At 35.6% G+C, this 26,537-nt stretch overlaps 1 protein-coding gene and 1 non-coding gene across 12 annotated transcripts in view; one reads left to right on the top strand and one right to left on the bottom strand.

Moving 5' to 3' along the window:
- Positions 1-26,537, bottom strand: part of PCCA (propionyl-CoA carboxylase subunit alpha) — a 360,250-nt gene that overhangs the window by 290,069 nt on the left and 43,644 nt on the right. For all 11 annotated transcript variants that reach the window (XM_069467608.1, XM_069467610.1, XM_069467606.1 and 8 more), the window contains 2 exons: positions 19,102-19,215; positions 17,237-17,290 (listed from right to left, as the gene is read on the bottom strand). In XM_069467608.1, coding sequence (XP_069323709.1) covers positions 17,237-17,290; positions 19,102-19,215 — 168 coding nt within the window. The remainder of the gene's footprint in view (positions 1-17,236; positions 17,291-19,101; positions 19,216-26,537) is intronic.
- LOC138383087 (U7 small nuclear RNA) lies at positions 25,592-25,655 on the top strand. Its single transcript, XR_011233535.1, has one exon. It is a non-coding gene; the product is annotated as a U7 small nuclear RNA (small nuclear RNA).

Below are 26,537 nucleotides of genomic sequence, written 5' to 3'. Positions count from 1 at the left end.
ACCAGATTTGCTTGTATTCTTATTTTATCTAAGCTCATTATTTTCTTTTTGTCTTTCTCTACTGTTCACTTTTAAAATTGCTATTACATTTAAATGGTATGATAATGGGTGATCATAGCAGGAATGATAATAAAAATCACAATCTTTATACACTATGTTAATACAGGCCCAAATTAAAGCTCCGGAACATAAAGATTGCAAAAACAAATTTATCACTAACAAATATGAATGGAAGACAAAGCCCTATTACATATACTAAAATTCATTCATAAAAATCCAATATATGACTTTTTCATGCAAATGAAATTAATAGGAAATAGATCCTAGCAAATATTTAAGTTTTAAAAAAGCTAAACAAAAATACATTCCAAATTAGTTTGGTGTGAATAACAAAGAGATTAAACCTCCTTCAACCGATGCCTCAAGTTTGGAAATGTATATAAGGAATTCCATTGAAAGGTAAAGAATTATTAATGACCTGTATGTAAAGTGGTAAGCAACAGGATTTCAGAGACGAATTTAGTAACGGTGCTTGACTCAACATGGAAGTAATTATACTAAGGCCAAAAAAGAGTGGAAGTGGAGTAGGGAAAAGTAGTCACAAGAAGCTTGCTCATGCTTTCTAGAATGATTTTCCTCCCGTAGATCCCAGCTCAAAGGCCACCCTCTCATAGGACTGTCCTCATCATCTAAAGAGGCCACCCAGGTACCTTCCAGCACACAGTGCTTATCCAACATTTTAGGCTCAGAATCTCTTTACAGTTTTAAAAATTGACAATCTCAAAGAGCTTTGGCCTGATGTGTGTTGTATCTATCAATACTTACCATAGGCCGGGCGCGGTGGCTCACGCCTGTAATCCTAGCACTCTGGGAGGCCAAGGCGGGTGGATCGCTCAAGGTCAGGAGTTCGAGACCAGCCTGAGCAAGAGCGAGACCCCATCTCTACTAAAAATAGAAAAAAATTATATGGACAATTAAAAATATATATATAGAAAAAAAATTAGCCGGGCATACTGGTGCATGCCTGTAGTCCCAGCTACTCGGGAGGCTGAGGCAGGAGGATCGCTTGAGCCCAGGAGTTTGAGGTTGCTGTGAGCTAGGCTGATGCCACGGCACTCACTCTAGCCTGGGCAACAAAGTGAGACCCTGTCTCAAAAAAAAAAAAAAAAAAAAAAATACTTACCATATTAAAATTAAGAAATATTTTAAATTTATTTTAAAAGAATAGCTCATTTAATATTAACAATTTAAAATAATATTTTTTGACAAATTCATTAGTAAGAGTGGAAATGTTTAACATTTTCTAAATCTCTTTAACATCTGGCTTAATAGAAGATAGCTGGATTCTCAAATCTGGTTTCTGCATTTAATCTGTTGTGATAACATACAGCTGACCATATAGCTGCTGGAAAACTCTACTGCACAAGCCTGAGAGAATGGTGAGGTGACTACTACAGAAAACGTTTACTTCAGAGTCTCTGGAAGAATCTCAACAGCCCCCAGGTGCCCCAGAACACAATGGAAACCAATGTTTTATTGCATCACTCACTTTTATTTTCTTTATGGCATTCATCATGATCTGACTTCATTAATTCACTTTATTATTAACCTCTCATATTAGAAAATAACTCCATGAAAACTCAGACTTTGTCTTGTTCACCACTGAATATATCTAGTATCTAGAACGGGATCTGATGCCTTCCCACTGCAGGACAGGTTTCCAAATGACCTTGACCCAGCTCTTTTCCCCTTGTCTGAAATTCTTGGGCAGAATATACCAAGAATGCAACATCTTGAAATAAGGAGGAACTGTCAGGAACAGCCCAGGCTTTGTCCTTGTCCCTCCTAGAATAGGATGTCCTGCAATGCTTCGGCCTAATGAACACCCTTGGCTATAAACAAGTGGCCCCCTGGTTACAAAACCCAGAGTGGAAAATTTTCACGGTACCTCAGCAACAGTGTAGAGTAAGGCATGTGTGGACAAGATCCCATCTGCCCTGGGCAGCTTTCCTGATCCTTGTGAGACTGACTTGCCATGGACCCTAGGCTTCTGTCTATCCTTGCTGCCTGTGAGTAATAAATATGTTTTGCCTGATGTATTGTGCAAATGTTCTGTCTCACCAGACTCACACCCAGTGGCTCAGTTTGTGTAAAATCTTCTGCCAGATCTGGGAACCTCTGTAACTCTGGCAGGTATACTTAATTGGATTTCTAATATATTAAAGTCCTCCCCTGAGATTGGTAACCAGTACACAGTGAGTCCCTCCCAGGGCTTGACACTGGTGCATGGTATATTTCTCCTTCTCACCCACTCACACCAGAAAGCAAGTAGTGAAACGCTAATGTAAATGAAATAATGGTCCTTCTTTGATTTTTGTAACCCACCTGAAAGCAATCCACATAGATTTTTACCCTTTGCTAAGTGAGCTCAAGCAAGTTCACTGTTTGGTTTCTTGCAATTAAAATATATATATACCATCAAGGGAAGCTGCTCATCCTACCATACAACATCACTTTTCCAAACTGTGCCAGGTATTCAGGGATATTTTGTTGTGTAAGTTGTAGGGACCAGGATGCAATCACTCTTGTCAGACCCAAATGAATTGGAGTCAGGAAAGTATGAAGGAGGAGAGCTCATGCTTATGATGTCTGAGGTGGAAACTTTCTCCAGGACTTCCTAAAATAACCCCACAAGAAAGTCCTTCACATCCTTCATGCATCTCATACTTCTCACAACCTATGCTTTGCACGTATGCACATATTTCTACATCCAGGTTTATCACTAGACATTCTTTAAGACTGCAGCAATTCAGGTAGCTATCAAAAGGACACTTGATAGCTATCATCTCCACACCAATGAACAGACACCAACTCTGGTTTTTACCTCTAAAATTAACGAACTCTCTTTCTAAGCAGCTTATGTGAACTTCTCCTTTTTGCCAATAACACTGTCCCCTTACCCACCTCTCTTTGGTGCATCTGTAGCTTGCCATAGCTGTGCATCCCGGTGATAATCCTTTTTTGCTTAGTCTCAGATAAATTCATTATATTAGGGGTTATTTTTCTCTGATGTCTTTTCTTAGGTCGACACTGTGAGAACCAGACTAAACACAGTAACATGCCAAAATAAGAACTTAAGTCCCCAAATTTTTATTCTAAACAAAATGCAAATCAATCAAAATGTGGTTATTTTTGTAGCAACTTGTCTGCTCTGGAGATAATTTTGTCTACTTTAAGCACACATCATAAAAATGTAGCATGCTAAAAGTTCTTTGACAGAGGTAGTCCTACGTAACAGTTTTAGCAGAAGTAGCTTACCATCATGGGACGTAAAGCTTAAGTACTCTAATGTTTAATGTGATACCTGGAATTATGAAGTTATTCCTTACTGCTCTAGATTAAGCTCTTTTAACCAATGAATGGGGAGGAGGTGTTAGCTAACAGACATCACCCAGGAGGAAGTTTCTTTTTATATCTTCCCTGTAGTCCAATAACCAGTTTACATACACAACAAGAGTACTTCTTTACTAATTGTTTTTATGGTGACAGTGACTGAGTCAAGATGTGATAAGCCAACATGACCTGGAAGAAGTTAATGTTTTTAGATAGAATACTTTCTTTGACTTAATTGGATTTCTATTATATTAATATTAAAGCATAAAGATAAAAATTATCTTTCTCCTAGTCACAAAAATATAAAATATAAGGGAAGAAGAAAGTAAAAGCAGACATCTTTGATAACAGGTGAACATTTCAAAGACAATGGCTGAAATGCCCTGATATTGGATGTAAAAGAGTGCTCTAATGTTTCCAAGTTCAATACACTCTCTAAGGCAATCAAGTTAATGCTAAATCCTCTATACCCCATGACAATCTGGCATCTCAGAACACTATAAGATATAAGAACATACTTCTGGGGTTAATGCATTTCCTTTTATAGATTTTTTAATGAAAATTTTCAAGTGTAATAAGAAATAGAACAGTATAATGAATCCCCAGGTACCCATCATCTAGCTTCAAAATTATATTAAAACTAATTTAAATTTGTATTTCAGCAGTACTGTAACCAACTTAGCCTTCTAAATATTATGCCCTTAACAATAATAATATCAAATGCTGAGCTAATATATGCTACACTGGTGAAATATATTGTTGTTTATGTATATATTATATAAATAAATAACCAATTCTATTTTTATATCCAATATATTTTCTATAAATTTTGGCTTTCTAATCTGCAACACTGTATATATAAAGCCCATCATTATTAATCAAAATATTTCCTCATAAATAAAATATTGTGGCTAATATAGGCAACATTTTTATCAAATGATATGTTCTTATTTCTCATAACATCTGCATTCAACAAGCAACTAGTATGTAAAGGACTGAATAAAAAGCTAGGAACACACACGTGCATACAGCATAAGTAGGCTGGGAAAAGTGACACACAAAAAAAGAATAGTTTCCACTTGAAACATTAGCATATCACATCCTGTGTATCAATATGGTGCCTCAGAAACTTTGTAACAAGATCCTTAGATAAGCTTCAGTCCAAAAAACAAAGCTCCGGCAATCTTTTAATTATTTCTGCCTCTTTGCATGTTTTAGAAAGCATGTACTTAAAAGTTTAATTTTAGAATGAATTTGGGGGCAATAACAATTATTAACTATATGTAACAGTGATAAATAATGTTCATTTAATCCAACAAAATCCCCAAACAATATGTTACTATTACCTTTGCTAGAACAACAACAAAAAATCTTTCCTACTGAATTCTAAGTTTAGGGGTCACATAAAAATAAATCAATGGAAAAATTTAAGAGGCCAAAGTTATTATAGGTTAAAAATAGTATTACAGCATAAAAATACAAGGATGTGTCTCAAAATGTCCTTTCTACATTTCCAGAATTCCAAATTTTAATTCAGCAATGTCTCTCACAGAACAGAATTAACAAGCACATACAGAAGCTTCAGTGATGCAAAAGAATTAAAAAGCATGATTTCAGCCTTCTGCTTGCATACAATCAAAATCTACATATATTGTCTAAAACAAATAAGAAATGCTAACGAGTGAAAAGTAAAGATGACAAATATATTCAGCACACATACTTAAAGGAGAAAGAAAAATAACCACAAGTTATCTTATTTGGATCTTCTAGTCAATGACAAGAGACCAATTCTTGCATAAATTAAGGAAAATAAAACAAAAATCCCAACAACAACAAAAACCCTCAGTTCACAATGGTTTAGGTAATAAAAATTTTTTATCCCACACAATGAAAAGAAACTTTCCTGCAAGCTCCTTCACTTGCCAGGAATCAAACTGGACCACATGCCTACCCTAAACCAGTCATTGGTAAGGAAGGAAGATTGACTTTGACAGTCAGGATTTACTACTGTGACTCACAGGGAAAGGATGGTCACCTATCTCAAAGGTGACACAGATAACTGGGCAGAAAAGGTAGGTGGCCACACCAACAAGGTGTGCTACATTGTGACATTCCAAAAAGGGGTTCAAAGGTCATCTAGGTGGAGCTTGAAATGAATATTTTCCCCTAAGGCTACCATGAGAAATGGCAGGTGTTTTTCTTCAGTTCTTTTAGTCTTGCTGCACTGCTTGGAATGTGACGCATCATGAATACTTCAGAATCGAGTCCATGAATTATACAAAAAAGGCCAAAAGAAGAAACTGTCCCCACACCATTTCCTTCTTTCAAGGGTGCCTTCCCTTCCTGCTTCTGCCTAATTGCGGCTTCTCTCTAGTACCTTCAGGTAGTAAGTACCTTTTTACATTTTGCCCAGAATATATAGTTGGGAATCCATGGAAAGATTGGTTTGCTAGGAACCATTCAACCATTATCAAGAACAGAACCGTCCACTGAGATATATTAATATTCTTGATTACAGCCTAATTTATCCTAGACCTTGTGAAACTGATATCTGACATCATGTATACTGTTAGTCACTGAAACAACCTCAAACTCCATCCTTCTGCAGGAATGAGCCTTCCTTACTCACGGCTGGTGTGTGTGGAACTGGAGCATTGAACATTAGTGTCCTCCCTCAGGTTGAGATTCAATTCCTGAGAAAGCCTTGCATAGGTGTTTAAACTAGATTGTTAAAATAAGGAAGTTCTGAGAGAGAAGAGAGGGAGTTGGCGGTGAGGGAGGAGGCTGTCAAACCAATGTGCCATCAGTGAGATTAGTGATATATTGAAGTAAATGGAAAGTGGTGTGGACAAAGTATTTTTAAGAGAGTTCATTATCTGCAGCTGTGTTTTGTTAGTGGCCATTAAGTCCATTCAATGGGCTAAAGCTAAATGGATATACTGGGTCTTAATCTCTGCCATATTTTTCCCCTTGGAAAACAAGAAAATCCCAAGGAGGGAAAAAAATTTTTGTGTCCTCATTCCAGTATTCGTCTTAATGCCCATCCCTATTGGTAGTCTTTTCTAGTGAATGTGTGTCATGTATTGTGAATGATACCCTGAATTTTGAGACCTAAACTCTACTATATTCCTCTCAAGACTATTTATTTTTGTTTGCTTTGGTAGGCAGTTATAACTCATCTGGACTCAATCTCTCCTAACTCTAGATTCAATTCAATCATAATCAAAATTCCAATGGGCTTTTTTTGGAGAAATTAACAAACTGATTCTAAAATCTATATGGACAACATGAATGAAGTAAAATAGCCAAAACAACATTGAAAGAGAGCGAGAAAGTTAGAGGACTTGGCACTTCTTGATTTCCAAACTTAGAAAACTAATCAAGACAGTACTTAAGACTGTGTGGTACTGGCATATGGACAGACAACTACATCAATGCGTCAAAATAGACAGCCCCCAAAAATACCTACACATATATGTTCCATTATTTTTTTTTACAAGGGTGCCAAGGCAATTCAAAGAGGAAAAGATTACCTTTTTAAGAGATGGTATGGAAAACTGAATAGCCATATGCAAAATAAATGAATTTAGACCCTTACCTCACACCACATATAAAAATTAACTCAAAATAGATCAGAGACCTAAAACTACAAAACATTTACAAAACAAAAACACAAAGAAGAAAGTCTCAATGATCTTGTGTTTGGCAAAAACTTGTATATTTTAAGACTCAAAAGGCTCAAACTGTAAAAGAGAAAAAAAATCAGTAAACTGAACTTCATCAAGACTAAAACTTCTTGCTCTTCAAAAGACATTGTTGAAAAAAATGTAAAAGGAACCACAGAGGGAGAAAACAATTTGCAATACTTGCAAAATACTGGAAAAGAAAACACTTTTAGCTAGAACATATAAAGAACACTTAAACTCTTATATATAAGAGCATAAGCAACCCAATTAAAAATGGGCAAAAGTTTTCACAGACACAACAAAGAAGATATACAATGGCAAATAAGCTCAAGATCATCAATCATCAGACAAATCAAAATCACAGTAAGACACCACTACATACTTAGTATAGCACTGAAACTAAAAGCGTGGAAAAAATGTGGAGCAACTAGAATGTTCACACACTGTTGGCGGAAATGTAAAATTGCTGTACCAAACTGCTTACAAATTCTAAAAACATTAAACATACAATATGATCTAGCCATTCCACTCTTAGGTATTTACCAAAGAGAAATGAAAGCATATGTCTACATAATTACTTGTTCATAGCATCTTTAGTTGCAGTAGCTAAAAACTGGAAATAACTCAGATGTCTACCAACAAATAAATGGATATAAAAATTTGGGGTCAATCAATACAATGGAAAACTACTTAGCAATAAAAAGGAATGATCTACTGATACAGTAACATGGATCAATTTCAAAATAATTTTGCTGAGTTAGAAAAAAGCCCATACAAAAAAGGGCACATCCTATATGATTCCATCTATATTAAGTTCTAGCAAATGCAAAATAAACTATGTACCATGAACCAGATCAGGAGTTGCTTGAGCAGGAGGAGGAAGGTATAAGAAGGGGCATGAAGGAAGGCCAGCAAAGGGGCACCAGGAGTTCTCCGGAGCTGAAGAATACATTTATTCTGATAGTGATTCTGACTTCATGAGTGTATATATATAAAGTATACAATTGATATGTTTTTGATGTATGTGTACTTTATTGAATATTATATTTCAATAAAGCTTTTTAAAAAAGAACTGTAAACAAATATTGAACTGCGCTTTAAAAACGAAATGAAGTGTATAGTAGTGAAGTGTACTATTATCTACAACTTAAGTTGATGTGCAAAATACAAATGAGGTAGATTGATAGATGAATAGAGGAAAAGAGAAATGAATAAATATGTTAGCAAATATAGAAAAATGTTAACTGTAGAATCTGCTGGCATTTGTAGTACAATTCTTTAAATTTTTCTGTATTTCTTAAATTTGTTATTAAAAGAAAATGTTAGGGGAAAAAATAGTAATAAATGTCCACAGCGCATGGTCCTAATATTCCCACAAGTCTGTAAAATAGGTCTCATCAGTTAGGAAGATACTGTCAAATTAAACCTCTTAAACTTTAAGTTAAAGTAAAGTCGCATTATAAATATCCAATGAGTCAACTAATTACCCAGAGCTTGTATTAAGGAAAGGCATGATTTAGTAGTTATTAAAAACAATAAAACAGTGGGAAAGAAAAATGGCACAGCCACTATGGAAAACAGTACGGTGGATCCTCAAAAAGTTACACATCGAATTACCATACCATCCAGCAACTCCACTCCTAGCTATATACCCAAAAGAAGTTAAAGCAGGTACTCCAACAAATATTAATATTGTGCACCAATATTCACAGCAACACTATTCACAATAGCCAAAATGTGGAAACAACCCAAATGTTCATCAACAGATGATGGAGAAACAAAATGTGCCACATCCACACAGTAGACTATTATTCAGTCTTAAAAAGGAAGGAAATTCTGACATATGCTACAACCCTGTAGTCCCGAACCTCCAGCAGCAGATCAATACTGGTCAGTGGCCTGTTAGGAACTGGGCTACAAAACTCCGCCTCCCCACCCTCATCACCACTGTCCATCTCTAGAACTTCTACATTACCCCAAACTGAAACTGTACCTATTAAACACTAACACCGTTCCCGATGTTTCTGATCATGATGATGATATCCGATGTTTCCTCATTGGACATACCAAAGACCCTGTGTATGCCCCAAATTCCAGTTCTGTGATTCCCAAATAAAATATTTAAATTTGAGATTCATCTCTACAGTTTATTTTGACTTTGACAGATTAATGAAGGAAATGTCCTAACTCACTTCAAATATGTTAAGCAAAAATTATGACATTTTCCAACAGAATTGATAATATATGCAGATAAAATACATATGACAGCTATAACATACAGGATGGCGATGAGAAGGGAGAATGGACTATACAATTCCAAAATTTCTACATTTTACCTAAAATGGTACCATATTATCTCCCAGTAGACCATGAAAAGTTAAGGATGGATATTGCAATTCTGGAAAAACCACTAAAAAAAGCAAAAAAAAAAAATCCAATAGATAAATTTAAATGAGATTTCAAAAATTATTAAAATAATCCAAAGAAGACAGGAAAGGAAAACAGAGGGGGGAAAATGAGGAGACTAAGAGAAACAAATAAAACGGTAAACACAAATCCAACCACATCAATCATTTATTAAATAATAATCGATTGTACCGAAATGGTATAGTGGTGATGGTTATACAACTCTGTGAATATATTTTTAAAAATCAATGAATTGTATAATTCACACTTTTAAAGGGTGAGCATTATGGTATATGAATTAAATATCAATAAAGCTGTTATTAAACAACAAACTAAGATAAACGAAAAAAAGACAACTTAGACTAAACACTACAACTAAAAGATAGAGATTATTAGAATGCTTAAAAAAGCATAACTCAACTATATCCTGGCTACAAGGGATATAAAATATTTCAATATAAAGTCACAGATGGAGAAATACATATCATACAAACAGTAGAAATAAAACTCAGTCTTCAGAGTCAAACATTAAGCAAACTGTCCAAGACCACACAGCAACTAAGTGGCAGAGCAAGAATTTTACCTGTCTTTCTGACTCCAGACTGTGCTCATAACTGCACCAGGGCAGTAAGCAGAGAAATAGGAAGCTAGAATATAAAATTTCAACCTGTTTTAACCTCAAGCAAGGGAAGAAAATCCCAGCCTCATCAAATCCCAGATTTTTCACCTTCTTATTGAAACTACCCTCCCCAAACCCCACAGACCTAAAAGTATTTGACTTATCTACATCTTTTTTTTTTCTTGTCTTTTCTTTTTTCTTTTCTTTTTAAGACAGAGTCTCTCTCTGTCACCCTGGTTAGAGTGTAGTGGCATCATCATAGCTCATTGCAACCTCCAACTCCTAGGCTCAAGCAATCTTCCTACCTCTGCCTCCCAAGTAGCTGGGACCAGAGGCACCTCCCACCACGCCCAGCTAATTTCTCCTATTTTTTGTAGAGACAGGTGTCTCACTCTTGCTCAGGCTGGTCTCAAACTCCTGACCTAAAGCGATCCTTCCACCTCAGCCTCCCAGAGTGCTAGTATTATAACAGGTGTGAGCTACCGCGCCCAGCCTATATCTTTAAAAGACTTTTTAACTGTAAAGGGAGATTTTTCCTTTTCAGGTATTCACTTTAGAGCATTTAGTACTATATACCCTCTTCAAAATCTTCAACAAATATCCTAAAAGTTGAACTTAAGCCCACATTCAGGAAAAGAAACATGTTCTCAAACATTTCAAAAGACATTCTGTCATGTTAAGGGTTTTATAAAGTTGCATTCATCAGTTCTTATAAATTCTTTTGGCATCACATATGTACAAGTTAATTAGAAAAATATTAGAAAATTATTATCAAAAGGAAAGGAATCACAGAACTTTCTTTCCCAAATGCAGGGAGGCTTGATTAGTTTTACCTAAGAATATCAAGGGGCAATAACTCTCCTGTAGCCATATCAGCTCAGTCAGTTATAAAGTCAGCAAATCCAAGTGAGGAGTTACTTTCACTGGTATCCAAAATTACAAGATCAGAAAGACAAAAGAAACAATTCTATTTTTAGACCTCAATGATGATACACCAATGGAGAGAGGGAAGAAAGGAGCAGAGAGATAAGCTGCCACCAACAGCAATAGCAGGTGCCTGCTAAAGCTATCAATTAAAAAAACAAAAACAAAAAACCCCACTACTAACAACCCAGCCTAGTTCCAACACATCTTAGAGGCAGTTTGGAACTTACACTGAGGTATGGCATGCATACTCTCATTTACCAGCTATGCGATACTGGCCAAGGCATTTATTTAACCTTTCTGAGATTGTTCTCTCTTCCATAAAACCAAAATAACAATAATAATTGTCATAAAGACTAAATGAAAATGGTGCAAATTCATCTAAAGGTAGGTATTCCATACACATTTTTTGAGATCCACTTCTTTCTTAAAAAACAAAAGATCTGTGTCACTTCTTTTCTTAAAAGCAAATAAAATCCTCCTTCAGCAAATAAGAGTACTTTATGTAACAAATCTACAGCAAAATTCTAGCAGAAACAGACATGCGCACACAAACACACACACACTCTTCAAAACAGTATAAATTTAACAGCAGTGGTAACTTCTAGGGATTTAAACTGGAGGATGGGATTGGAGATTTGAAATGAAAAGAAACATTTTTCAATGTATTCATGCGCTTAAATTTCTTAACATTTTACATTCACAAAAATTAAAAATTTTAATATACTAAAATCAAAGGTCTGTGTCCAAAATGGAAAATCTAATAAGCTCAATGATAAGAAAATTTATGTATTTAAAAGTAGATGTCTACAAAATACACAGTAGAAACAGTTCTCAATCTTTCTTAAGCTGTGACATATAAAAATAACAAGGATCACACACAACCCACATTTCCATAAACTACCCAGATTACAGCCTATATACATCAAATAAAATTTATAAACAACTCTGGGCTTCCAAAGTCTAAATCTCTTTTCCCCTACTCAAAAAAACAAACAAAAAAACAAATACGAGTAGAGTGTCACATGGATCACTTTAAATTCACTCTAAACTATTTTATGAACAAAAAAAATTAAATATAGTCATTGGCAAACTTGCTAACTTCAGAATTTCAGTATTAGTTACAATGTGCTTACAACACACTTTACAACTACAACATTCCATGTAGCCTTTATAACCAAGGGCCAATGGCCCTGCAGGGTAGCTGTCATTCTCTTCATTTGACAGATGAAAAACTTTTTAGCTATTTCCAAATTTTGCTATTAGGAAAAACCTTACAATGAACATTTTTTTCATATATATCTTTGCAGGTGAGATTCTTAAGAGTGGAACTTCTGAGTCAAAGAATATATACGTGTTTTAAATTTTGATACATAACTAGCAAATTTCTGAGGAGGAAAGAAAAGGCTGAAACAATTTACACTCCCAAGAACAAAACTATTTCTCTGTACCCTTGCCTACACTGGATGTCACAGCTAAAGTTTTTTGCTTAACCCAATGGGTTAAAAAAAAAATTACATCTCATTACCATTTTTGCAATAGCTACATTCCTTATCTTCCTAAAAACTCTCTAAAGAAAGAAGATAAAACAGCACAATCATCAAACCTCACCTGCTTGCCACAGTTTCCTGCTCTGCCTCCAATGCTGAGATTCCTGGATAGAACTCTTTTATACACAGATAAGACCCAGACACAAAACACAAATTATTAAATCTAACACATAAATTTCTCCTAAAGCTAACTACTGTAACTTATAATGCTACATTGCACTGAAATGATATAATATGATAAAAACAACAAGGAAAAAACAGACAGCGAACTAGGAAGACTATGAAATCTCTTTAAACCAATATCCCTTTTTTCCAGGAGCAGGTAGTTTTACGTTTCAAAGCTCTTTCATAAACTCCATTAGAAATTTCTTTCCTTAATCCTAGTAGTCCTCATAGTCTCTAGTTGCTGGTCCTTTACTGCTTGTAATAAAAGCTGCCCAGAGGGAAATTACAGAATGGAAAACAGCTTGGAAATAAAATCTGTTTGCTCAGCACATTAAAATTATTGAAAATTGCTATTTTTATGAAGATTATTTGTAGCTTTGTTTTTTTCCCTGAATTATTTAAACAAAAATAAAGAGACATGATTTTGCCCAAGTCATGTACAGCAGGGATCATATGTAATCCAGTCCCACTTTATGTAAATGGAGCATAAAGAACTATTAGTCTTATAAAGCTAGTATTGGCGAATTTGGCTTATTGTATACTTTCTAAATGAAATATGTAACAATTATTCAGAAAAAGTCAGGAAATCATTTTAGTCATAAATACTAAGAACATATCAAATAAAGCAGAATTAGTTTTTCTATAAGCCAAAAATTTACACACAATAAAGTAAACAGAACCAGAAATTAATGGGGAACAAAATCTCCATATTCGATTAAATTTCAAACCAAAGATACAGTATTACAATAAAGGAACTCCACAGTATCAAACTAAAAAAAAAAAAAAAAAGATTTTAAATCTGCTGCTAGTCTTCTTCACCAAAACTTGTCACCAACGTAGCAATCCACTGCCATGACATTGGAAATCACTGGATTTTTAAGAACATACCCAGGTTAATACAAAAACTATCAAAGTTCAGCACAAACAATATTTATATGGCATAAAAAAAATCTATAAGCAATTTCATTTCATTGTGTTATTTTTATAGAACTTACCAACGAAGACCAGATATTCTAAAAGGAACATCTTATATGCTATGCTCTGATGGGAAAATATTCTAATGCTAGGGAAATTATATTCCAAATAAAAATCTTATCCTGATGCACAGAAAAAAAGCAGAGGGGGGAAGTATCTATCAGTAGCTGCATATTTTTATAACCAACAAAAACACACAGCAATGCTGCCTTTTAGTGTAAATCAGTCTTTTTTGTGATGGGGGAAAGTTTTCTTGCAGGTTGAATGTTTTATAATAACTCATAACTTAATAATGTATATTTAATCCTTCCATAAGCATATACTGAATTTACCATGTAGAAACTATTAGGATTGCTGACAAAGGGGAAACAACAGACTGATGTAACCAAGTCTCTTATCTTAACAGGAAATTAAAGTACAAAAACAATTTTAACATAATATGGAAAGTGGTATACCAAATAAGAAATTTTTTTAACTTTAAAAGTGCCCTTTTAAAAAAAGAAGTTAGAGGGCAGGGCACGGTGGCTCACACCTGTAATCCTACCACTCTGGGAGGCCGAGGTGGGCGGATCGTTTGAGCTCAGGAGTTCGAGACCAGCCTGAGCGAGAGCGAGACCCCCATCTCTACTTAAAAAAAAAAAAAAAGAAAGAAAGAAAGAAAGAAAGAAAGAAAGAAATTAGGTGGACAACTAAAAATATATAGAAAAAATTAGCCGGACATGGTGGCACATGTCTGTAGTCCCAGCTTCTTGGGAGGCTGAGGCAGAAGGATTGCTTGAGCCCAGGAATTTGAAGTTGCTGTTCACTAGGCTGACGCCACGGCACTCTAGCCCGTGCAACAGAGTGACACTCTGCCTCCAAAAAAAAAAAAAAGAAGTTAGAGGAAAGAAATTACTTCTCACCAGAAGGATATGGAAAACTTTCCCAGTAGAGGTAACATGTGAACTGTGCCTTTAAAGATAGATAGCCGGTGGAAACGTGGCACTAGAGGACAGGTGTGCCCACTGAGAAAGATAGTGACAAATAGCACAGGACACAAAAGAGCCAGCCACACTTGGGTATGGCACATAGTCAGGTTCGGTGGAGCCATGCCATTGATAAAGGGAAACGAAGGAAATAAGTTTAGAAAGAAAGAAAGGTAGTCATCCATTCTACACTCTTTCTCTAATGTCAAACCCCAGATGGAAATAATCTCATGTTTATTTACAGAGAATGTGACCTCCTCTCCCGGTATTTTCTTCTGTGAAGTCATTTGTGTACCTAACTTATTTTCCACAACATGACTGTGAGCTCCTAGTGAGCAGGACCCAGATTTGATTCATTTTTGTATCCTTCTCAAATGCCTTGGACATAGATTACAAATAAGCATTTTTTTTTTTCTTTGAGACAGTCTCACTCTGTCACCCCAGCTAGAGTGCAGTGGCTCACTGCACCCTCCATCTCCTGGGCTCAAGCCACCCTCCTGCCTCAGCTACCAGAGTGGCTGGACTACAGGCGCAGGCCAGTGCCCCCAACTAATTTTTCTACTATTTGTAGAGATGGTGTCTCACTCAGGCTGGTTTCAAACTCCTGACCTTCAAACGATCCTCCCACCTCGGCCTCCCAGAGAACTACGATTACAGGTACAAGCCACAGCACCTGGCCACAAATAAGCATTTTTTAATGACTGAATAAATGTATGAATGAATATACTAGCCATATCACTTAACTTCCCTGAGGCTCAGATATTCATCTATATCGTGAGTTCCCAAACTTTTTCTATAAAGGATAATATAGTAAATATTTTAGACTTGGCAGGTGAAATGGTCTTTGTCACAACTACTCAAGTCTGCTATTGAGCAAAAGCAGTTATAGTCAACATGTAAATTAATGAGCATAGCTGTGTTTCAATAAAATCTTATTTACAAAAACAGGCAGCAGGCTGCATTTGTCCCATAGACTGTAGTTTGCCAAGCTCTCATCTATACAAACTTAAATTTAACGTATTATATGCACACTTTTAAGTATAACCATTATAGTCAAATCATTCTTTTATAATGACAGAACCTCAGTCAAAATTCCAAGGAAGATTTAACAGGAGGAGGCACAAACAAGAAAATATGGATATGCTGCATAAAACCTGGTCAATCTGGACCTTTGGATACTTCCACCTAATTTGCCCTCTCCAGACACCTTTTTAGGCCTTAGTTTTTAACCCAAAAAGTAAGTTGGTCAAAACAGATAATTCTAAGCTAGAATTCTATGATTTTAAGAATTGTTCCAAGTTCAACTTATTTTGTTCAACCATTTTTAAGTGGAACTTTCATCTAGAAAATGATGAGTACATTCATAAATAATTTCAAATCCATGGAAGAACAAAATACAAGTACAGTCATGTCCACATAACATTTCGGTCAACAAGGGACAACATATATGATGGTAATTGCCTAAGGATGTATTTCTCAGAATGTATCCTGTCGTTAGGCGACACGTGAGTATGTATCACAGAAACAAACAGTATAACATATCAGAATAAATTAAGATAATTTAATACTTGGCATAATTAATCTCATAACAAAAAACTTTACAAACATTACTCAAAATCATATTTCAGTACCTAAAAATTAACATTTCAGTACCATCTTTAACATAGGTATAAGTATACCTGGACAATCAATTATATAACAAATACAGATTAAGGTACCTAACAAGAATGGTGATTTGAAGAGGACATTCAGATCATTAAAAAAAAATATTTTCCCGGGGCCAGGCGCAGTGGCTCACGCCTGTAATCCTAGCACTCTGGGAGGCCAAGGCAAGCAGATCATTTGAGCTCAGGAGTTTGAGACCAGCCTGAGCAAGAGCGAGACCCCATCTCTACCAAAAAAAGAGAAAGAAATTAGCTGGACAACTAAAAATACACACACACAAAAAAAATTAGCCGAGCATGGTAGCGCATGCCTGTAGTCCCAGCTACTCGGAAGGCTGAGGCAGAAGGATTGCTTGAGCCCAGGAGTTTGAGGTTGCTGTGAGTGGCTGACACTACGGCACTCTAGCCCGCCCTGGCAACAGAGTGAGACTCTGTCTCAAAAAAAAAAAATCTTTTCCCAAAACAGAGGCATAAGATTTGATCTTACATGCCACAATATGCAATAAAAGGGAAAAATATAAAATTCTTACTTCTGGCTTCACATACTATGCTCATGGTATAACAATTAAATCACAACTCACTAAACTCCTTGACATAGAGTTAAAAATTTGAGATTTTTAATTGTAAAATTCAAAGACCACGCACTAAATAATAAATCAGGTGTCAATCATTAGAAGCAATAGTGATTTTAGAACTCTTATTTTCATAATTACTCTTCAAATCAAGACTTGGATTATAGAATAAAAACTCTTCACTTTTCACAATTTTCAGAGAATTGTTGGGTCAATTACAATTCTATGATTCATCACTATCCACATTTACAAAAGCCATGCCACTACATTGCTTTCTGAAATATAAGTTAATAGTTTCTGGTACATTACCAACTTACCAAACATCTGGCAAATTCTTGGTTTTCTGAAAGGAATCCATAACCTGGATGTACCTTAGAAATGAAAGCAAAAAGTACTTTCAATTTTATCACATTGCAAAACCTTTATAAGCAAAATGTACAGTGCATTCATGTGTTTATTGTTCAAGAGCACTTAAATAAGTTTACTTCTCTTACACAATGATCAGCTCTAACTCACAGTTCTTAGTACAGAATCAAATTCCAATAAACTGCCTCTTATATTTACTTTCCACATACTACCTTTGTCCTGAACATAATTGGAGCCATATACCTACATATCTTCCTGCTCACCTGTGTTTGTCCACACTATTCAACATAACTCCGTCTACTTTTTCTGAGGCTAAACTTTGGCTGCAGATTTGGAAAACTTCATAATGGCTGGCAAGTCAAAGAATTATGTTAAAGGAACCTTTGGCAAGATGGATAAAAAACTCTAAATTCCCCTTTCTTTGTAGTACCAGGAAATGCTACTTTCCAAAACCCAGAGTACTCAGTCAACTAACACATTTATTCCTGATGGCATTAATAATACTCAGCCACTACCCAATGAGCCCTTTCTGTCAAATTGAACTAAAATGGAGGTTTGGTTCTACTTTTACTTTGCACACTGAATTTTTTTTTCTTCTTCCTCACCCCCAATTTAGCCATTTACAACTATTTTATGCTATCCTCACCCACAAGCCACATTGCTATTATCTCAATGCTACCTGTTCTAATCATGTTACTTTTGACTAATACACTGGTCAAAAATAAATTTGGCTATTCCACTATCAGTCAGGTTGAACATATTCCTAATAAAACAATTTAGCTAAAAACAAAGTCAAATTTCTGAAGGAACCAATATGATAATCTAGAAATAGCTACTTATCAGAGATTTTTAAATGCTGAACTGAGCTTTATGAACATGGTACAGAGTAATATAAACTACTGCATCACAGGAAAAGAGTTTCATTCCACAATTTCATTTCATATAAACATTAAACTAAAGATTGTATCCTGACAAGCTATAGTTAAAAGGTTAAAAGAGTTTTACCTTCAATAACTGTGCTAATAAACTGTAAACATCTATAATATGGGTTCATGAATTCAGTTTTTTTATTTAAACATGCATCTTACTAAAACATTTCTTTCAAAAGAAATGTGAGCACTAATTGAAGCACTCCAGGTTAATTGCTGGTGTTGGCTGCTTCTATCCAATTCTGGAGATAACTCTGCATAGTTTTGAACATTGTATGCAATTAGTTCTCTGATAATAAAAAAAGCGGGGGGCACACTATTCTTGATGTCAGAAATCAGTTTTTTCCATGGATTCTATTTGAATAGAACCGGGGATGGAGAGAATTATTGAATTATCCATATAAGGTACAGGCATTCTAATGTCATTAAACTAAAATAATTACCAAGTGCACTGTTTTTATTTCTGGAAGTGTAACTAGGTGTATATAATTTTTAAATGGTTAAAATTGAATTTAAACAGGGTCTTTTGGATCCTATTTATAACACAGAATTTTTTTTAATGCTTTTATTACACTGAAAGGGTTAATGCTCAAAACTAATTGGGATTTCTTTTTGCCTAGCAAATTTGGAAATGAACTGAAACTGCTCCCTGGTGTGAAAGCTGAATCCAGCAGCCACCTGCAGGATCAGCGACCAACACTGCCAGATGCTACAAAGCCTTTGATTTCCAGTAGCGAATTCGGCCACATTTAACTCATGTGACATGAACTAACTGCAACAGCATTTTCAATCATTCTTTCTTATTTTTTTTTTTTTTAAATACAAACTCTAGCTTTCTGCTCACTACATATGAAACAGCTGCAGTAGATAGATTCATTCAGACTCACAGCTTGCGCCCTGGTTTTCTTAATGGCTTCCATGATGGCATCCATGTTGAGGTAGCTTTTACTGGTGGGAGCTGGGCCAACACAGACGGCCTCATCCGCCATTTTCACATGAACCTGAAGAGACAAATCTCTGCATTAACAGATGCACCCAGCAAAAAGAATTACCATCATTTGCAAATATACATAAAATTGCAAATCTGATCGTTTCACTTATGTATAAAGTCATATCTCTTTTTGAATTTGCACTAAAAAAAAACAATAATGCAACAAATAAGCTCAGGAACTATATCACCCATGATTTCATTTATTATAGCCTAATCCATTGTCTAACCAAATAATTTCCATAATATCCCCCCTATTTATGTAAAAATCACAGCAAACAACTTTAGCTTCCTATTCTGTTCATCTAAACATAAATCTGATATCAAAAACTACCTTGTTACATGTAGTCAGGGTAGCCCAATATTTTAATAACAACCACTCATGCCCAGTTCTAAGCAAGCTCCCCAGGAAGTTGGGATAATTAGAGGGACTGAATGGAGGGATGCAGTGAGTGTCCCTGCACAGCATCAGGTCAGCCCAGGCACAAATTAAAGCCTAGGACGAAAGAGTTCAATATCACAACACATGAACCAGAAAATCTTGAGATTCATTTAAATACTATTGCATTCAATCCTTGTCCATTTTGCATTTATTCCTAAAGAACTGATATGTATATTAAGTTATAAATCTACTCAAAATTCAGGAATGTATGCTCCATTTTTAAGACTACTAATTCTACAATGTTTAAATCTATTTATTTTTGCTTAATAGAGGCTAAGCATTCAATATTGAAAAGAGTAAGTTGTTTAGTTCTAAAAGGAATCTATTCTTTTACAATGATAAAGGGATTAGTATATTTTGGAATGGCTTTTCCTAATGGTTTTCTAGTTTAAGGAACTCCCAAATCAGATTATAATTCTTTTACAAGGCAGAAATATAAAACTGGAGCACAAACATATAACTGAACATTTATGACCCACTCCCACACTAAAAAAAAGTCTAAGGTGGTAAATACTTTTGAGTATTTCTAAGTTATAGTTCTCAGTTATGATTTTTTTAAATACTTTGTTTTAAATGAGGTCTAAAAAACAAAACCAAAAAGGTAGTCTTTTAGAAAGCTCTGAATTCTCTATCAATTCAATATTTTCCAATTCAGTAAAAAATTATATTAATACTTTTCACTGAAAAGTAAAAGATATACCAGACCCAAGGGATTTTCAGGGTGATATCTTAAGATAAAATACTCAAATATATACCCCTCTGTAATTCCTTTAATAACAACAATTGCAAGGAAAGGCAGCCCTGCTTGCAAAGGGTTTCCAAGTATTCCTACATTCAAAGCAAGGCTCTACTCATAGTTATTAATATCTTTGCCTGGCTTATACCCCACCTCAAGTTGTTCTTCTGCCCTCAGGCCAGAAAGCCCCCTCCCTCCACTGCCCTCTGCCCATTTCAGATCCGGTTATTGTCAATTTTGTTGTGGTGGTTGTGGTATTTTTCTGTTAGAAAGAAATTGAATACTTAATCCTTTAAAAATAACACATTAGTCAGGTGAGGATAAAGTCTTTATTTAAAGTTAAATCCACACTTATTCTGACTATTTTATTTCCCTCAGATATTACCTATTATTAAAGATGCACTTAAAGTTTCACTTCTACCACTGGATCTTCCCCAAGTACTGCAGCTTTGGATGAATATCCTTCAATCTGAACTCTGAGAGTACTTAGTACAAATTTTGGCATTCAGTCACATCCTACCCTGCAATCTCATTTTAACTGCTTTATAGACTATGTCCATTACAATTTATCACTCTCCTCCACAACATCATGGGTTCTGGAGGACAGAAACTATGCCTTAAATTCCTTTTTTTAATCTCACCTAACCCAGTGTTAGGTGCTAAAAGCTTATTAACTCACAGATACTCTTAGATGGCAGTTTATTTAGTAACTTTCATTATTAAATGTAAAAGGCATTATTGTTGAGGTACAAAAAAGTTGCAACATTACATCATTCATTGCCTTTGAGGCAAAAAAATCTAACTAATTACACTCAAATAAAATCTTCTTAATTTTAGCAATATATACAGCAGCTGATGGTTGCATGAAAGAAATTAAAAGATAAACATAAGCATGTGTGTGTTTAATGTCCAAAATTTCTATAATGAACATGCATCAAAAGTAAAAACGAGAGAGAATCCTAATAGTATTTTGATATTTTACTTCCAGTCCTCTCTAAATATACTTTCATAATGATACTACATATATAATTTTGCATCCTTTTGTTTTTTAACTATCATAAGAGATATTTTTCCCATGTTATCACAAACTCTTTATAAACATCCAAGAACTAGCTCAGAGCCTAACATTTTATCAGTTTATCAATATTGTTCTAATAAACATTCAAATAAATCAAAAGCAGGTCAAACTATTTATGGGCTTTACAAAGAAGAGCTAAACACAAACCCTTTCTAAAGGATTGGTTGGTTTCTTTTCTTCTATTTCTCAGAAACAAATCTTAATTCGGGGGCGGGGAGGGGAGGGCAGCGTATATTCACATCTCAACAAGCCCACAGTCTAACCCAGGGCAAATTCTAGCAGAAATGCTGAGCAAAGCCATGTGAAAGAAAAAATTAGAATCCTCTGCTGCCTTAGTTCTCAAGCAGACACTTATGAGTCAACCTGGGAAGAATAGCTTAACAAAGTCTTGAAACTCAATTTCAATTTTGTTGTTATTGATGTACTAAATGTGTGAGGTGTCTTCTTTGACTTAATAATATAAAATGAACTACATTCAAGCAATGCAAGTGCTATTCTGCAGAACTTAATATTGCATATGCCAATTAGATATATTTATGTTTCTAAAATTTCAACATGTTGAAAAATATAAATTCCTTTTTATATATTTTAATGGTAAAGGAAATACATAACAATTATGGAAAGTTTAAACTGAGATAAACTATTAAAGTAAGCAGGATTTGCTGTCTATATGTTTCAAAAAGAAAAATAAAACATTTTAAGCTTTACTACTAAGAAAAGCAGTCAGTCTTCATAAACTTTTCAATCCTTGGAAAACCAATAGAGGTTTTTCAAACAGATTAGTTTACTCCTCAGGCATTTACAGTTTTATATTTTTAATTTTTTAATTCTTTAGAGGAAAAATTTTTGTATCAGCCTATTACTTCTATCAACCTACTATTTTCTAAATAATGAACTAGCAGAACAAAGGGTGTGTGTGTCAACTTACAGGACTGAAAAAAAAATCATCTTAGTAACTTTTTAAAGATAAATTTAAATGCGTGGATATAGATGAGTTAAAAATTGCGCCTATATTTGAAAACTTTGGAGTAACAGAAAATTTTGTATCAGTCAGATGCCTAAAATATGCTGGAAAAGATATTCCACTTGATCCCTATCCTTATCAAATAGATTACATCTTAGTGTTAAAAAGTGCTAGCCAGATAACATGTTTAGGATAAAACTCAGTGGTCTGAAAGTTTTTCAATATCTTCTAAACTAGTACCGATTGAGAAAGATAGGGAAAACAAGCAGCTTGGAAAATGTTTCTTCATGCCTAGAGATATTTTCAAACCTATCACTCAAGATCTGCCGTCAAGTGAGCACTATTTACCGTAACCATACTTCTCCTTGTGATACCCTTCCAATGCAAGATACTAGGTACAACACTCTGAGGATGACATAAAATAGACAAGGTGTCCTCCTTGCCTGAAAATAGCAATGCCTCATATAACCCAGCCAGACTTCAATATCCATCAAATCTAACCAAATTCTCCAAACATTACTAACAAATGAAAATTGCCCTTAAAGACTGAAGAGTTAAAGAAAGGAAAGCCAACTCCCTCAATCTTAATTTGAAGAGCGGGGGAAAAAAAAATCATTTTCAAACAAACAGATAAAACCCTATCTCAAAAGAAAGAAAGATCAGATGAACAGATCTTCCTATTTTATACGTGTCTAAAGATACTTATACTAGTTTCAAAAGACTAACATTCTGGCACATTCTTTCCAGAAAGGCAATTTGACCCATAGAAAACAAAGAATAATTTTTTTAAGGCAGTAAATATACTATGCAGTTACCATGGGGGGGGGGAAAGGAAAAAAAAGGCAGTAAATAATATATTCACTTTGATTCCGTTTTGTAAAACTGTATGTGTAGCACCAAGATATATTTATTCGTGATTATTTTAGATGGTAGAATTAGTGACTTTACTATTTTTCTTCAGTTATAATTTACATAATTTTGAAAGTGGTAAACTAAAAATTAAAAATTGCAGGGAAAAAAGAGACTAGGTTTTTGCTGGCTGCAAAACTCCAAGTCCATTTGCTAGGATCCTATTTTCACACCACAAAAGGAAACTGATCATGAATCAATCCTGGAACCAAAACAAAGGTTGTTTTTTTTTTTTTTTCTTCCTTTAGTCTTGCTCTTGCAAGGATGCATTTCGGAGGATACAGTAAACAACAAAAGAATGAAAAACAGTGGGACTAGAACTATATGCTCATACAACTGACCCCTTAGTAAAAGCATCAAGGGAGGGAGACACATCAAGAAAGGAAGGAAGGAGGGGGAGGAAGACACCAAGGATTCAAACAGAACCCATGTCAACGTAGCTGGTGGGTGCCCAGACAACAGTGAAAAGGACTGCAGAGTGAAGCAGGGAAGAAAAGGGGGGGGAAGCAGGACGGACTGCTGATATGGCAGGATGTAAAGGTTGGGAGAGGCAGTGATAGCTGAAAAATGGCTTGTTTTCATTTGTTAGCTTAGGAAAAACTTGAACAAATGCCTTTGAGAAGGAAAATGTGTAAAGTAAGGAGTTACAAAACATGTGAGATATGAAATAATTCATAGTAAAAGGTTTCTGACAAGCCATGGCAGAGCCAAGAGATATTGGGGGAACGGGGGCGGGGACAGCAGAGAGGGGAGCAGAGAACTGATCTTTCACAACATACATAATAAATACAAGCCAGGCTTTAAAGAGAGAAAACAAGCAAGCTTGCTATGCACTCCAAGACAAGGCCTCAAACCCTCTATCCTAAAATCGCTATGCTGCCTGAAAGCTCTCCTCTACAGAAATTCTAGAGCCACCACTACAGAGGAAAAAAACAGGGACAGGATCAGGAATACAGTAGTCCACCCTTATCCACAGTTTTGCTTTCCAGTTTCAGTTACCCACAGTCAACCATAGTCCAAAAATATTATGTAGAAAATTCCAGAAATAAGTTTTCAATAGTGCAGTATTCCATCCTGCTCCATCCTAAACTGGGACGTGACTCATCCCTTTGCCTAGGCTCTCCACGCTGTAGACACTGCCTGCCTATTAGTCACTTAGGAGCCACTGGTTATCGTATCCACTGTCAAGGTATCCCACTGCTTGTGTTTAAGTCACCCTTACTTTATTTAATATTAGCCCCAAAGCACAAGAGTACTATGCCTAATGTATAAATTAAACTTTATCATGTGTATGTATATGTGCATAGGAAAAAATATAGTATTTATAGGAATGTATCCCCCTAAGATAAGAAGGTATTGTGTTCCTTTCCTTCTAAATAGCAGAGGGATGCCAAGAATAAATAAAAATGCATTTGGTGGAAATTAAGGCTCAGTAATTTGGCAGTTTCTATTTTATTTGTGAAGCAAGAGACAAGATCACCTTCTGACAGAAGTCAGGAAAGAGGAAACAGTGGTAGTGGAAGAAGAATGGAACAAGCTGGAAAAGGTCACTGGGCACAGGGAAGAGCAAAATACTCGAGAAATCTAGTAAGAATGCCAGGTAGTGTTGAGGTTCACAAATGGTTCTCTTTGGTGTGAAAGAACTTAAGCCAATTTGGTCACACACAACTCTTAAGTTCTTCTGGAAGATGATGGTGGACACCAAAGAAGTTTCAGATGTGTGAGAGTTAGCTATGTCCCCACCCCACCTGCCTGAAAAGTATAATAAAAGCAAATCTCAGTCCAAATTCACCCATTCATACAAACATTTACAACCCTTGCCTTAGAAATGCTTCTCTGTCCAAATTAGTTTATCAGTCAGGATTTACCAAGGATCAAGTAACACATTCACAGATATTTAACTGAAAACAACAAACAAACTTAAAGAAACAACAAAAAGCAGGGTTAAAGGAACAAACAAAGGATGGTGAGGCTTCCAGGGACTAGCAGTGGAGTCCACGGTCACCCCTAGTCCTGGGCGGACACAGTGTGGGAAGAATAACTAGAGCAAGGGGGGATGTGGGAGACCCAACAGTACCATGGCCTGTGTCAGAACTGCAGCAAGGCAGGGAAGGGGAAGGTGGAGAGAAACACTCTGATCTTCTGCTGATGTCTCCAAAGAGCCAAACAGGCAGAGGGCAAGGAAGCTAAAGTGATACACTCCACTGATGCCAGTCTCCTAGAAAGCGAGCGATTAAAAAAATCAAAACAAAAAAACCTTGAGTGTTACTGCTCTTTTAGAATTTGTCTAGCAGGTTTTGCAGTCCTCAATGAAAACCACCCTTCCCCCCATCCCCCCAAAAAAACTTGAAACCAGAGTTCATCAAAATTAAGAACTTTTGCTCCTCAAAAACAGACCATTAACCACAATGAGATACCACCTTCGCACCCACTAGGATGGCAATAATCAAAAGACAGATACCAGCCTGGGCAACATAGCAAGACCCCATTTCTTTAAAAATAAATAAATAAGCCAGCCAGCCATTGGTGGTGCACGCCCATAGTCCCAGCTACTGAGGAGGCAGAGGCAAAAGGATCATTTAGCCCAGGAATTCAAGGTTACAGTGAGCTATGACTGGGCCACCACACTCCAGCCTGGGTGACAGAGCAAGACTCTGTCTCAAATAAATAAATAAGAAAATAAAAAGACAGAAATAACAAGGGCTGGCAAGAATTGTGGGGAAATTTGAATCTTCCTACAGTGCTCATGAGAATGTAAAATGGTGCAGCTACTTTGGAAAACAGTGTGGCAGTACCTAAAAGGTTAAGTACAGAGTTAATATACAACCCAGAAATTCCACCCTTAGGTTTATTTGCAAGCGAAATGAAAATCTATTGCCATATAAAGACATGTAGGCAAATGATCATAGTAGCATTATTGATAATAAACTAGAAACACAAATGCCCATCAACTGGTGAATGGATAAACAAAATGTGTAATATTCATACAATAGTACTTGGCAAAAACAATGTACTACTGATACATGCAACAATATTAATGAACCAACCTCTAAAACATCATGCTAAGTGAAAGAAACCAAACACAAAACACCAAATATCATATGATTCCATTTATTTGAAATGTCCAGAAAATGCAAAACTAGAGACAGCAAGCAGATAAGTGGCTTCCCTGGAAATTGAATTCAGGTAAGATACTCTCAAAAGAA

This window comes from Eulemur rufifrons, chromosome 4 (genome assembly GCF_041146395.1).
Source record: "Eulemur rufifrons isolate Redbay chromosome 4, OSU_ERuf_1, whole genome shotgun sequence".
Lineage (NCBI taxonomy): Eukaryota > Metazoa > Chordata > Mammalia > Primates > Lemuridae > Eulemur > Eulemur rufifrons.
Note: the sequence above shows the minus strand (reverse complement) of the source record. Positions and strands in the feature narration are given on the sequence as shown.